Consider the following 13,192-nt stretch of genomic DNA (forward strand, 5'->3'; position numbering starts at 1 on the left):
GTGGTGGCTAAAATATTCATCTAAGATGAAAGACCCACCACTACTAATTTCTATGCAGTGAGACTTATTTGAAAAATTTATGATTTTTCAAGCATGTCTTCTTTGGTTTCATCGATAGCACTATAGAGTGAGTGTCTATAAGGGAGCAATGGATAATTGTGGCTGGGCCCGACACCTCAACGTATAATGATTAAAGGGTGCTACATTCTGGGATCAACACTTTATTTCTTTTTCATTTGATTTTATTTGCATTGATTTCATTTTTATTTCAGAAGGCCTATATTTCAGCCTGACCAACTTTCTTAATCCTTTTCTCAGTTAGTGAACCAAAATTTCAAACATATTTTACAAAAGCTGAGGCTATGCGGCACTTGTACCCTTGTTAATGTGCACATATGGTGCCTGAAATAGGACAAGCTTCTTTAACTATTATAACTATACTTTGGTGTAGAGGGGAACATAGTAATTAACAATTACTTCATATAGTAACAGTTTAGATTCAGGTTTCTTTTGCAAATCGTGTTGGCTTGCTCTCATATGTGTCATCTGCAATAGTAGTGATAACAAACAGATTTCGGTATAAAATATATTGAAAAATGGCATAAAGAATGGGTGTCCTATTTCAGGAATGGTACACACTGTGGTTTCTGGATCAGCCCCTGGTTATTTCTGCTGTTAAGCAATTACATGCATGAAGATTTCTTTATCAAAGGGAACAAGGAGATACTAGTTCTTAAGGGTTTGAGTGAAGAATTGGCATGGAATGGGTGTTTTTCGTATTGTTAACACTTAGAAAATATGCCATATATATTTGTCAAGAGATTGATAAACATTGAAAAAGAAACATTTGCAATCGCCTTTGGTATTTGTGTTTGTGCTTAAACAAAAATTAAAAATCCTCAGTTTTTAGTTTGTTTTTCTGTAATAAATGCTATACCAAATTCAAATTTTAAGAACTTAATACTGTCTTCGGAGCTGTAAATCGTTAGTCCCATTTGGATTTTATTTGCCTGCTTGTCTTCTGCTTTGTTCTTGATGGTCCATGCTTTTGATCAGAATTGGCATATGCTAAGTAAATGATACTTCCTGTTAGCATAAGCACACCAATTCCCATTACAAATTTGTTCTAAAACGACAGATGCGTTAGTTTTATGACATATTAAATAAGAACTTAAGCCAGCAAGTTGATGTTCTGATTTTCTGACGAGGGCTTTGGAATACAGACAGAAAAAAATAGACACAAAACAGACAAAACTGAACAATTTTGAGTCAACAAAACAATGCGCTTACTGGACGAATAAATAGTTCTGGATTTATCATTCTTGACACCATAGTTCCTCGAGAAAGTACATGCTGCGTGATCTTTTTTTCAGAATTTTGAATGTTCTTTCTTTCTTTATTTTCGTATGCCATTATGCCATTAAGCCATATAATTTTTTCACGCGAATTCCACGAAACCAATGCCCGAGACACGCAAAAATCGTCGGAAGTCGAAAAACCATTTTCGGAAACGGTCGCCCTATTTTGCCGCCGTTTCTTCCTTTGAAGTTTCAATCCAATATGGCGTTTTTACGTTGTGGAAGACAAGGTAAGTTGTACAAGCAAAAGATTGTGATTGTGTAATTTGTGGGTTGACAGTTTTAGTTCTTTATGCTGCCTGTGGGATACAAGTGATAGCAAGATGGTTGGTTATTCTATATAGTATCTGTCTGACGAGACTTGGGGAATGTTTGTTTAAATGGTTTTTTGAGAAAATTCAGATATTTCTTAAGTTCTTCAAAGATTTACATTAGAATAGAAACATTTTGCTCTCATTTATATTGATAAATTTATAACTGTCTCTACTCCGGAAAGTAAGCCTTTAATTTGCTCATTGGAGATTTTTCATATACCATTGCACATCTTCAGTTCATACTTCTTTTAATTGAGCTGCAGTCATTATAAGTATAACATTCGTTAAAGTTGGTCTTATAAAGAAATAAAAGATGTTTACTGTGCTTGCATTGGCTTATGCAAGCCAAAGAGATGTTTCATGAGCAGATCAACGGAAACAGAAGACCATTAGACCAAAGGTTGAAAGTTTGCACCTGCATGTGAGTTCTCACAGATGTTTCTGAGGATGCCATAAGCCAGTGCAAACACGAAAAACATCTTTTCTTTCTTTCATAAAATGCAAAACAGATAAAATTAAAACATTATAATTTTGTAATTTTTCCTATAACATGTCTTGATGATTTGTTTGCAAATTCTCTTAAATTAAATTAATTGACCGATTTTCCATGACTAACGCATACTCAGCTATAGACCAACTGGCACATGCATTTCATTATTGTTGTTTTATAATGGGCATGGAGCTGCTGTAAAATATTTGATAAAACCTGTTTCATTTGTTTTATTGAATAATTTACAAAGCCAGCATCAATACACTCACCATCTTGTCAAAAAGTGATGTATTTTCCAGACTCGAATTTTCTGTCAAATAGCTTATAACTTAATAGCTTTGTTACTGTCCTAAAGGTTTTTTCTTATTTCATTGTGTTGCCCAGGGACAGTTGCAATAATTGGGTAAAGCTAGGGCTAATATTCATATATCCATTTCTGCTTTATTAGTTTCTATTGAAATCAATTCTGACTAAGGATTATAACTCCCACTCGACAATTATCAATCTGCCACAAACCCTGTTGCATTAATTTGACATAATGATTTTCACATGACATTAATATTACATACATACATTTTTAAGAAAATTGATGTTTGAAGTAAAAGTGTTCAACAGAAAATTATAATACTTCACCAGTCACCTACCATTTTGTCCTATGCTTTTACAGCTATTCAAAAGGTTGGGGTTCGTTTCTGTTACACAGAAACAAGAAAAAATTTGTCCATCAACAAGGACACAAAAATTATTTGCCAAGGCTTTACCGGAAAGCAAGTAAGAGTTGTCTGAATGTTAATGATTAAATAGTTTTATTATATTTAGAGTATCAAACTGTAGGAGTGTACAAAACTATGGCATACAATCAGGGGCGAAACTAGAAGGTTAATTGGGGGGGGGTATATTTTCATATATTCAGCTCTGCCCTGCTGATTTCTTTTGAAATTGACATCGCAGACAAAAGAAGTCAGCAGGGCAGAGCTGAATATATGAATATATATCCCCCCCCCAATTAACATTCTTGTTTCACCCTGCATACAATTATACCAAACCATTTTCTTTGTTCTTTCCACTCACTGTCCTTGACTAAGACATGTCTTGCGATTGTGAGGAGATGTGCCTACGTAGCTAGTATAGAGCTAGTATAGAGGAAAACATATCGAATGTTAGGCATGAAAATTAAGGCATCATTTATTCAATTCACTGACAGGATTCAGTGACCTGGTATTTCCATCTTCCTTTTTGATTTTCCATCATCCTTTTCTACCATAATACAATTAGCCACAATAATGTGTCAAATCTCAATTACCAAATCCACCATTCAAGCATATTCCATACAAATGTTAATCAGTTAGACAATTTTTGGAACAGATTTCGGTCTATACACAAAGTAAACTGCCAACCTACTTGTTGCCATATAATAGCAAAGAAAGATGGTTGCTCAATTCCTTGATTTTATAGTTTTGCAGTGATAGTTTCCACTAACCATGGATGTCACGATGTCCATGGCCAATCTCTCAATTAATTTAATTTTGTAGAGCGTGTACAATTCTATAAACTATAAACAAGTTGAACAAATCAATTTAGCATGTGTTTTTTTGGTAGGGAACTTTTCACAGTGAGCATTCCATTGAATATGGTAGCCATATGGTTGGAGGAGTATCTCCTGGTAAAGGTGGACAGGAACATTTGGGATTACCTGTTTTTAATTCAGTTGCTGAGGTGTGAGTTCATATACGTAGATCTATCTTCTTTTATCAGCCTACTGATTATCATGTGCATATTTTCGTATTTTTTCACAGGGGTGGTACAAAAATTGTTGTGGGGGGGGTGAGCTGGTAAGGAAGTGAAGCAAGAGAAAGTAAATGTATAGGTTTTTGGGGTGGTTGGGTAGTGGCCCAGAAAAACTCAGTTTAATATACCTCTGATTTGTTTTGCTAGAAATTGGGGGGGAGTAAATTGTTTTTAGAGGGGTGAATAATTTAATTTGTCGGCGTGAAATCTGATATTCGGGGACCCCTATACCCACCGAGAAAATCTGTCCATGCCTATTACGTATGTCGTACTCAAGGCGACGTGTGAATTAGTTGAGAAAAAATGATGTGCATGTTTTTCGATGTCACAATCAAATTGATATTAAAACATATACTCCATTAAATGGGCTTAATTGAGTTAAGCTAAGTTAACGTTGGATGTATTGATTTGCTTGACTTCCGGGGGAACTAGCATACTGGCGTTGTATGACGTAATTCAAACTATTTTATTAGCATCACTGCCGTGCTGCCTTCAGCGTTGGCTGCCTTTAGCTTATTGGGTGCATTCCACGTCCCAGCTAGCAAATATCATAATTGCTCTGCATGCGGCTTTGTGGCGTGTGATTTTTTTATTGTTTGTATTTGATTCATTTTGCTTTCTAATTAATTTCTTTAATCAACGGTTCTTCATATACTCCGCTGTTCATTCGGATCAGCGTGACATGTGCCGGAGGAATTGCATGACGAAGTGTCATCGCGTACTCCATATTAGTGCTTCTAGAGTGATTCCCACTTTGCCTGTGGTCATATCTGTTAGCCTGTGTTCATTGCATAGCCTTAGTACACGTATATACATAGCTCAGCGTAACTATCATCCATGAACTGCTGACCACAAACGGCGCCGACCTCCAAACATTGACATCCAAGATTCTGCTTTTAAGCTGAATATCAATCAACAATAAAGTAATAATTCAAATGTGCATTTATCATACCATGTAGTGCATTACAACTTTGTGTCAACTTTCATTGGTTTGCATATTTTTGTTGATGTTTTAACCGTATTATAAAACATATTGATATCCTATTACAAATAACCCAGTTTGCATGCTATTAAAGTGCATATATCACCTTCAGGGAAATAATCAATTTAAATAGAGTTGACGATTTAATAATATTTTCAATATATTTCATAAGATTTTGGGCCTCAATGTTCGCTTTTTTTGTGTTTGACCGTGAGGTGCTGTGACTGGGTCTAGTTCACCTGACGTGAAGTAGCTACATTGGAGAACACGCTGCTTTTAACGCTGTAGTTTTTGATGTTAACTCAAAAATGAAGTGCTCGATATAGGAGGCACAAAAAGTCAAGGAAGATCAAATTTTCGTCTTATAAGATATATAGCAAATGTTCTTAAAATGGTCAACTCTATCTAAATAGATTATTTCCTAGAGGGATATTGGCACTGCATGACATTTCCTTTTGTCTGAAGAAATGATGTGCTATATTTATATTTTAGCCAATACCATGTACAAATTGAACATTGTTAGTTTTCTCGCTAACTTAATGTATGGTTGTGCCACATTTATAGGCAAAACAAGAAACAGATTGTGACGCGACAGTGATATTTGTTCCACCCAAGTTTGCAAAAGATGCCATTATGGAAGCAATGGATGCTGAGATAGGTTTAATTGTAGCAATTACTGAAGGAATTCCACAGCATGATATGGTTAAGGTAAATTAATATCAATACATGTACAGAATGATCAACAAATTTTACAATATCCATCCGAAAGCACTTTGGGTAGGAGAGTGTTTGACTACAATATTTTAATGCACAAGATGTACACATTTGACTACCCGCTTACCGTTTTGCATTTGTATTTTACAATTCCCATTGTCCTGAGCTAAATTTCATGTTTTGATAAAAGTTTGTCGATAGCATATTCGTATTTTGTACTTACATAAAAATATAACATTGAGCCATAGACCTAATACAAATTTACATTGTATTAAAAGTACTAAAAGGCTTGCCGTAGATAACATACGGCAAGAAGTTCCTCTTGCTGTTACAACCTGAACCACAAACCGCAACGTAAGCTGCAAAGCCATGATCACCTGAATTTTGCGGTTTGCCGTTAATGCCAAGCTTAAAGTCTCTAATGACTAAAATTCTTGTTGTTGTCAGATTAATAATCATTTTAATGCCAACTTTATTCAAGTTCTTTATTACAAGTGTATACTTTGATTGTATATGTTGAACTACAACAATGTCTGTCATGTTGTTTTTTCTTTTTAAGGGGTCCCCTTTAACCCCGGCCCCTGGTTTATGATCATGCTGGTTAATATGTCTAAATTAACGGTTAACACGTTCGTTTAGGTAAAGCATCGACTTGTTAGACAGAACAAAAGTCGTCTTATTGGGCCAAATTGTCCTGGAATCATTAAGGTATTTTTTATATTGTAATTACTAAACCCAACCTTTTTGTCTAGACGTTGGGGGGAGTACTGTCCTCTTTTATTTGGGTGGGTGTTTGTTCATTTGTTCAGTTGTGTCTGATTGAATTAAATGTTTCTGTCTTTCTAAAACAGTGCGCTCGTTGTCGGACGAAAAAATTTCAAAAAATCTCAGTCATTTGTGTTTTAGTACAAAGCTCGATTCTCTTTGATGTTAAGGACTTTCTAGTTCCCAGATCCCATAAACTCATGAACCACCGAAGAGTACTCCACCTATAAGTAATTTCTCTGCTCTGGTGAAAATACTTTCCTTCTTGCCTCTTGAGTGTTTTCCTCATTCATTCTTTGAAAAGCGCAATCGCCATGTCGGATGGCCAAGAAATACAGAGTTCCTTAGAAAATATGGCATAAATAACCAAAAATTATAGAGTTTTGGAATTTTAGAGTTTCAGAGTTTTTGGAGTTTTATTTTTCAAGTTTTGGAATTAGTTTTGGAGTTATAGAGTTATAGAGTCAAAGAGTTTTGGAAACCCTATAATTTTTCGCCATTCGACCAGATTTGACTCGTCTTCAATCCCTGTGGGCTTGGTAGATCAACAGGTCGTGCAGCGGGCTAGTATTCCGAAGATGCGAGCTCAAATCTCGTCCAAGTCACATGTTTTTCATGTGCGTATAAAACCGTTTCAGGATTAATATCATTTCGCTATTCACCACGGCAATTGCGCTTTTTGAAGGCAGTATTTAGGTTTTCACCACAACACACAAAGTGTCTGTTTTATTTCTTTTATTACAGGTAAGTATACACCACACTTACTAGAAAATCGTTGTTCCCATACTTATTTCAGTATCGACATTTTTAATTTCAAGCCAGGCGAATGTAAAATCGGAATCATGCCTGGTCATATTCATCAGAAAGGTTCAATAGGTATGTATATATTACAGTTTTTAGCAGGCATGAAACAGTTCTTGCGTGATTGTGCCTCCAGGTAACGTCTTTTAGTTAAGAAATAAAAGATGTTTACTGTGTTTGTACAGGCTTTTGCGAACCGAGGAGACCTTTGGGAGAACTCGAGAGCTGATCAGTGTAAGCCGGAGACCGACGGTCAAGAGTTCGCACAAACGTCTTCGATGTTTGCATTAGCCAGTGCAATCACGAAAAATATCTTTTATAAAACAGCAATAATGCGAAACAGATAAATTCAAAGCAATAAGCGTTTAAATTTTCCTCTATCATATATTCATGATTGACTGGCAAATTCTCATTAATTGATTTTATTCATTGAGTTCAAATCGGTTTGCATAGGCTAATACAAACTCAGCTATATTGACCAATCAGCGCACGTGTTGTATTGTTCTTGTTTTATAACGACAATCGTCTTGTAATTCTTTTCTTAAGCAGAATCCTAAAACTTGATCAAGGCCTGTTTCAAGCATCGAACTTTATACAAGCCAACTGCATTTGAAACCAAATATAATGAGAAATTTATCTCTTTTTCTCTTGTATTATACATATGCATCCTGTTGGCGAAAAGATTACGTGTTTCATTTATCTCTGTTTTAAACGTCATCTCTCAATTTATAGAGATGACGTCGACTTTGGTAATATTATAAATATTGCATGATTCTGAAGCTCTCATTTAAATAAACGTTCACACCTTTGGCTTTAAATACAGTTCTTTTAGAATTGTTGGTTTTTGTTCTGGCTTAAACAGTTCTTTTAAGAAGTATTTGACCATTCAGTCTTTTTAAGACAATTTTAAATTTGTCGCCACGACAAAGTCTCTGTTTTACATCACGTATTTTATAAGTGATTTCCATTTACAATGAGTGAAATGCTGTGGGGAATGACGTCATGATTTGAAATTTCTTTTCTCCGAACTTTTCCCATTGGCAATGGTCTCGTGCATCGAGCTCCCCAATTTTTAGGGACTATTGCATTGAGGACCGTTGTTTGATTTTAGATGCCCCCTGCTCCTCCTCCATGTTCGTTACTCTCGGCGGCCATGTTTTTATTACCAAATCTATGTATCCATTTCATTTTGCTACTCTTTATAAGAGTATCAGCTTCAGGGGCCATTGTTTACTCTCGTTTTTCTTGTGTTGTGTGCAACAGGTATAGTTTCAAGATCGGGAACATTAACATATGAAGCCGTTCATCAAACGACGTGCGCCGGACTTGGACAGTCGCTGTGTATAGGTGAGGCAATCTTGTTAATGAAACAATGCTCATTTTACCATAGAGAAATTATATGAATTTAATGGATTATCATTATATGGAATGGATTATCATTTTGCCAGACAAGTGAATAGTGTGATATTCTTAATTTCACATTTTATTACATTTCTACATCTTTGGTTTTACTTAATCAAATGAAATATAACTGTAAGCATTCTTGTAAATTAGGTCTTAAATCTAAGTGGAAGCACTGACAATCCCAATATGTCCTTCTCTCTGACGCTACCCATTTTTACAATGCCGTTTTACCGGCTCTAAAACTTGTGTTGGAAGAAAATCTTTCGTGTCGTTTATCCCTTTCAGATAAAATAAAAGTTTTAGCTACACCATGTAATGAAAATTTAAAAGCAATATAGTTTTGATTATAAACTGATGTTGAACTGTTTTTTCCTACGTCGCATCAGCAAACAAAGTGTTGTACAAATTTTAACCAGTCTTTCCTTTCTCGTTCGTGAAAAGCAAAAATATCACATTTGCACGAAATTAAAATTATAAAATTATCTTTCGTATTGATCACATTTCAAAATTTGATGACAAAAAAAGAGGAACATCGTTGATTTCCTAGAAGTGGTTGCTCATGACCGAGGCATAATTCATTCCTCTGGAGAACATGCTCAGAACTTTCCACAATGTTCAAAAGAGATAGTTCAGATTGGAGTAATGTTATGTCGTGATAAACACACTGAAAAATCCCCGTCCTTTTTCAGGGGAGTGTGAATTCCAAGGAAATTTACCCCGGGTTTGGATGTCACGGCTGGGCAAATTTCCCCGGGTCACCTGATTGGACTCTTTTTAAATGGAAGGAGAAGTTGTTTGTTTAGGAGCAGCAGGCGTGATTTTCAAACACATTTTATTGTTTCGTGTTTAATTTTTAAATCTTGCCTGGCTGCATGATCAATAACGAAGTTGCTTTTGAAATGAAATTTCGAAAAAAAATTAGTTGAAAAATAATTATATCAAAGTGTCACTGGTGAAAACAACGCAAGTTTTTCGCAGTACATTTTTTTGTTTTTCAACTCCAACAATGGGGTTCGTTTTCACAAATTCAATTTCGTTCACCAGGTATTGGTGGTGATCCTTTCAATGGTACAAACTTCATGGATTGTTTGGATATATTTCTTAAAGATCCTGAAACTGAAGGTATTTATAAATATATCCTATACAAATTAGATTCGACCTTATGGCTTTGTTGAGTCAATGTGTCATGAGAAGAGTGTTGTGTTAATGTATCATGAGAAGAGTGTGTTGTGTTAATGTGTCATGAGAAGAGAGTGTTGTGTTAATGTGTCATGACAAGAGTGTTGTGTTAATGTGTCATGAGAAGAGAGTGTTGTGTTAATGTGTCGTGAGAAGAGAGTGTTGTGTCAATGTGTCATGAGAAAAGAGTGTTGTGTTAATGTGTCATGAGAAGAGAGTGTTGTGTTAATGTGGCATGAGAAGAGAGTGTTGTGTTAATGTGTCGTGAGAAGAGAGTGTTGTGCCAATGTGTCATGAGAAGAGAGTGTTGTGTTAATGTGTCATGAGAAGAGAGTGTTGTGCCAATGTGTCATGAGAAGAGAGTGTTATGCTAATCCATTGTCCATTCTTAGGTATTATTTTGATTGGTGAAATTGGTGGTGGCGCTGAGGAAAAAGCTGCAGAATTTCTGCTGGAGCATAATCAAGGAGAAAATGCAAAGCCAGTTGTTTCGTTTATTGCTGGCCTAACTGCTCCTCCTGGTAGACGTATGGGTAAGGTGGAATATGATATACTAACTGCTCCTCTTGATAGACGTATGGGTAAGATTTAATATAATATACTAACTGCTCCTCCTGGTAGACTTATGGGTAAGGTCGAATATAATATATCTAATTGTTGAAATATGTCATAGCTGTTTGACTTTCATGTGCTCGCAAAGAATATAATCATTCAACATTCGTAAAGAACTGGAAAGTCTAGCTATATGAGTCCGTTGTTTGACTGTGACAAAAAAGTATAATGGCACTGTGGAAATATGTAACTTCACTGTAAATACTGCAACCTGTTTGTCAGAAAAACGGTGAAAGCTGAATAAGCTTCTTTTCGCATTCAGAAAAGCATGTCGGCAGTTGCTTACAAAGATAAGCAAAGAAAATAAGCAAAGATTTCCACAATTGCAATCGTGTGAAAATGAATAATTACAAAACAATGCAAAGAATAAAAACACCACATCAAGAACTGTTTTCTTTGTAAATGTTTATTGAAGTTGGGCTGCGCAACCGGAAGCATTTCTGGAGCAATAGAGACTAATGAAGCGACACTGAGATAGACTCGTTCAGGAAAAATATCAAAGTACATTTATGATAAAAATTAGTACAATGCAGGCTGCTACTATCAACTGTCAGCGGCTGATCAAGCTTTTGCGGGGCCCCTGGTTACCGCCTAAAAGCCTCTCAACACAATGTTCATGTTGCCACTTGCTGCAATCCCGATTTCCAATTTTATCGCTCTGCGTGTTATTTGTCATACATACGTACACTAACAACAACGCTTAGTTTAAACACAAATCTTCATATTCTATATAGGTCATGCTGGTGCTATTATTTCTGGTGGTAAGGGTGGAGCCGAGAATAAGGTATTTTATACATCCCGGATGTTTTTGTAAATAAGAAGATGAAAGTCTAGAAACTTATACTTTCGAATTCGTGCCCGGGGCTTGACGGAATGATGAATGTACAATGCCCGCGTATAGTATGTTACTTCATCGAAAGAAAAACATCAGGCAGTTAATATATCAACAAAATTAAAAGAACGTCAGCAGCAAAGCGTTTGAAAATACAAGAAACACTTCTTGACTCACTTTTACACTTTAATGCAAATGATTTGTTGGAGAAAATTGAAGACATGAAGACAACTGTCTCGTGCACTGATATACACTGATTACATAAATACATAAAGTCGATGCTTCGTAGTATAGAGGCTCTTTTCAAGCCAAGGTTTGACATACCAAATACGATTGGAAAGAGATTAGTATTTGCCATTGAGTGAAAATTGTGTGAAAATGAATATAGCTAACGTATATGTAGCTTTTATTGTTCCAGAACATGATGTAATAAATACAGGAACATGTCGTTTGAAATTCTGTAGTATATAAAATAAGTTGTTGTTATTCGTCACAAACAACTCAAGAAATTCCGTGTCTTCAAATAAGACAAGACACAAACAAGCCTAAATCCATGACCTTTATCATTACCGACATGAACCAATATAGTTCAAAGCAATTTCTTACATCAACTAGATTTTTTACATGACATAAACATAAGTATATTGCGCTATAATAGTTGTGGATTTTGAGCACTTTTTATCTTCTAAAGTGATGTTCTCTAGATTTCTATCGCTTGGTAAATACATGTGAAAACTGGAATCACCACTGAAAAGCTTTAGATTGCGATCATCCAGCTGACTAACTGTAAATACATTACGTCATTATGAGCTGAATGCCAGTGCGAACTGATTTCGTTGCTCGTTTAGATTGCAAGCTTGAAAAACGCTGGTGTGATTGTTACGAACTCACCTGCCCAAATGGGGAACACGATGAAACAGGTAGTACTGCATTTGTTCGTTCCTACTTTGATCTCAAAGATGGTTTTGATTGGTATTTTTAAATTTTTAGGCGTTAGATGGAAATCTGAATAAGTAGCGTTGGAGTTGAGGGACTTGGCTACATGCAGATCTCCAATGCTGAAAAAAAACTTCTGGGCATGTTTTTTATCTCCACCTGTTATGATTTGAAAATTTGATGACTAGTCGAAGCTTGGCAACAAGCAGTTTAATTTTGAAAAAACGGAACAATTTTTCCACATATTGCAGACGAGCTAAGAAGCGTGGTGTTGAATATAGACGCGTATTTCAAATGGTAATATCATTCGGATTCATTTCTTATGAAAAATGCAAGCTAAAGATACATGAATATTTTTGAATTCTTTCGAGCCGTTTTTTTTGTTTACAATAAAAATAATTGTATAGCCAAACAGCAAATGCAAAAGTGAATAATTTTCAAACTTATTTAACACGATCTTTGAAAATCAAGTCAAACTTTCGAGTAACCTTTTTAGTTTTCGACTTATTGGCTGTTTCATTTTTCGTGGTAGAATAATTTGATAGTTTATGCACTACATCATACATAAATATGCTACTTTGTTTGTTGTAAAAAATTCACTGGCGATGTTTTTTCATTGAGTCAGTCTTTTCGGCTAATAGTTTAAGCGCGTCTTTGTACATATTGTCAAGAGCATTCTGAAAATTATTTGGTCAATGATTTGAGCACTGGCGAAATGTTGTCATTAATTCGGTTTTTGGTACATATAATTATATAGAGATGAATTAGGTGTACCTTTGTCTACTTTCACCTTTATGTCTATCTTCGTGTCTACCTTTATGTCTATCTTTGTGTCTACCTTTATGTCTACCTTTGTGTTTATCTTTGTGTTTATCTTTGTGTCTACCTTTATGTCTACCTTTGTGTTTACCTTTGTGTTTATCTTTGTGTCTACCTTTATGTCTACCTTTGTGTTTATCTTTATGTCCACCTTTATGTCTACCTTTGTGTCTACCTTTATCTCTACCTTTGTGTCTA

At 35.4% G+C, this 13,192-nt stretch overlaps 1 protein-coding gene and 1 long non-coding RNA gene across 2 annotated transcripts; one reads left to right on the top strand and one right to left on the bottom strand.

Moving 5' to 3' along the window:
• Window positions 1–782: 782 nt before the first annotated feature.
• Window positions 783–1,438, bottom strand: LOC124444144. The gene is made up of 2 exons (XR_006947848.1): window positions 1,291–1,438; window positions 783–1,126 (listed from the first exon to the last, which is right to left on the bottom strand). It is a non-coding gene; the product is annotated as an uncharacterized LOC124444144 (long non-coding RNA).
• A 108-nt stretch (window positions 1,439–1,546) lies between these two features.
• Window positions 1,547–12,536, top strand: LOC124444280 (succinate--CoA ligase [ADP/GDP-forming] subunit alpha, mitochondrial-like). Its single transcript, XM_046994859.1, has 12 exons — window positions 1,547–1,588; window positions 2,830–2,933; window positions 3,762–3,878; window positions 5,497–5,640; window positions 6,286–6,354; window positions 7,230–7,287; window positions 8,476–8,559; window positions 9,661–9,738; window positions 10,188–10,328; window positions 11,142–11,191; window positions 12,088–12,159; window positions 12,230–12,536. Exons 1-12 carry the CDS (start codon window positions 1,561–1,563, stop codon window positions 12,254–12,256), a joined length of 972 nt encoding a protein of 323 aa, XP_046850815.1. The 5' UTR covers window positions 1,547–1,560; the 3' UTR covers window positions 12,257–12,536.
• The last annotated feature ends 656 nt before the right edge of the window (window positions 12,537–13,192 follow it).

The sequence above is a fragment of the Xenia sp. Carnegie-2017 genome, unplaced genomic scaffold (genome assembly GCF_021976095.1).
Source record: "Xenia sp. Carnegie-2017 unplaced genomic scaffold, XeniaSp_v1 HiC_scaffold_21, whole genome shotgun sequence".
In the NCBI taxonomy this organism is placed as follows: Eukaryota; Metazoa; Cnidaria; class Anthozoa; order Malacalcyonacea; family Xeniidae; genus Xenia; species Xenia sp. Carnegie-2017.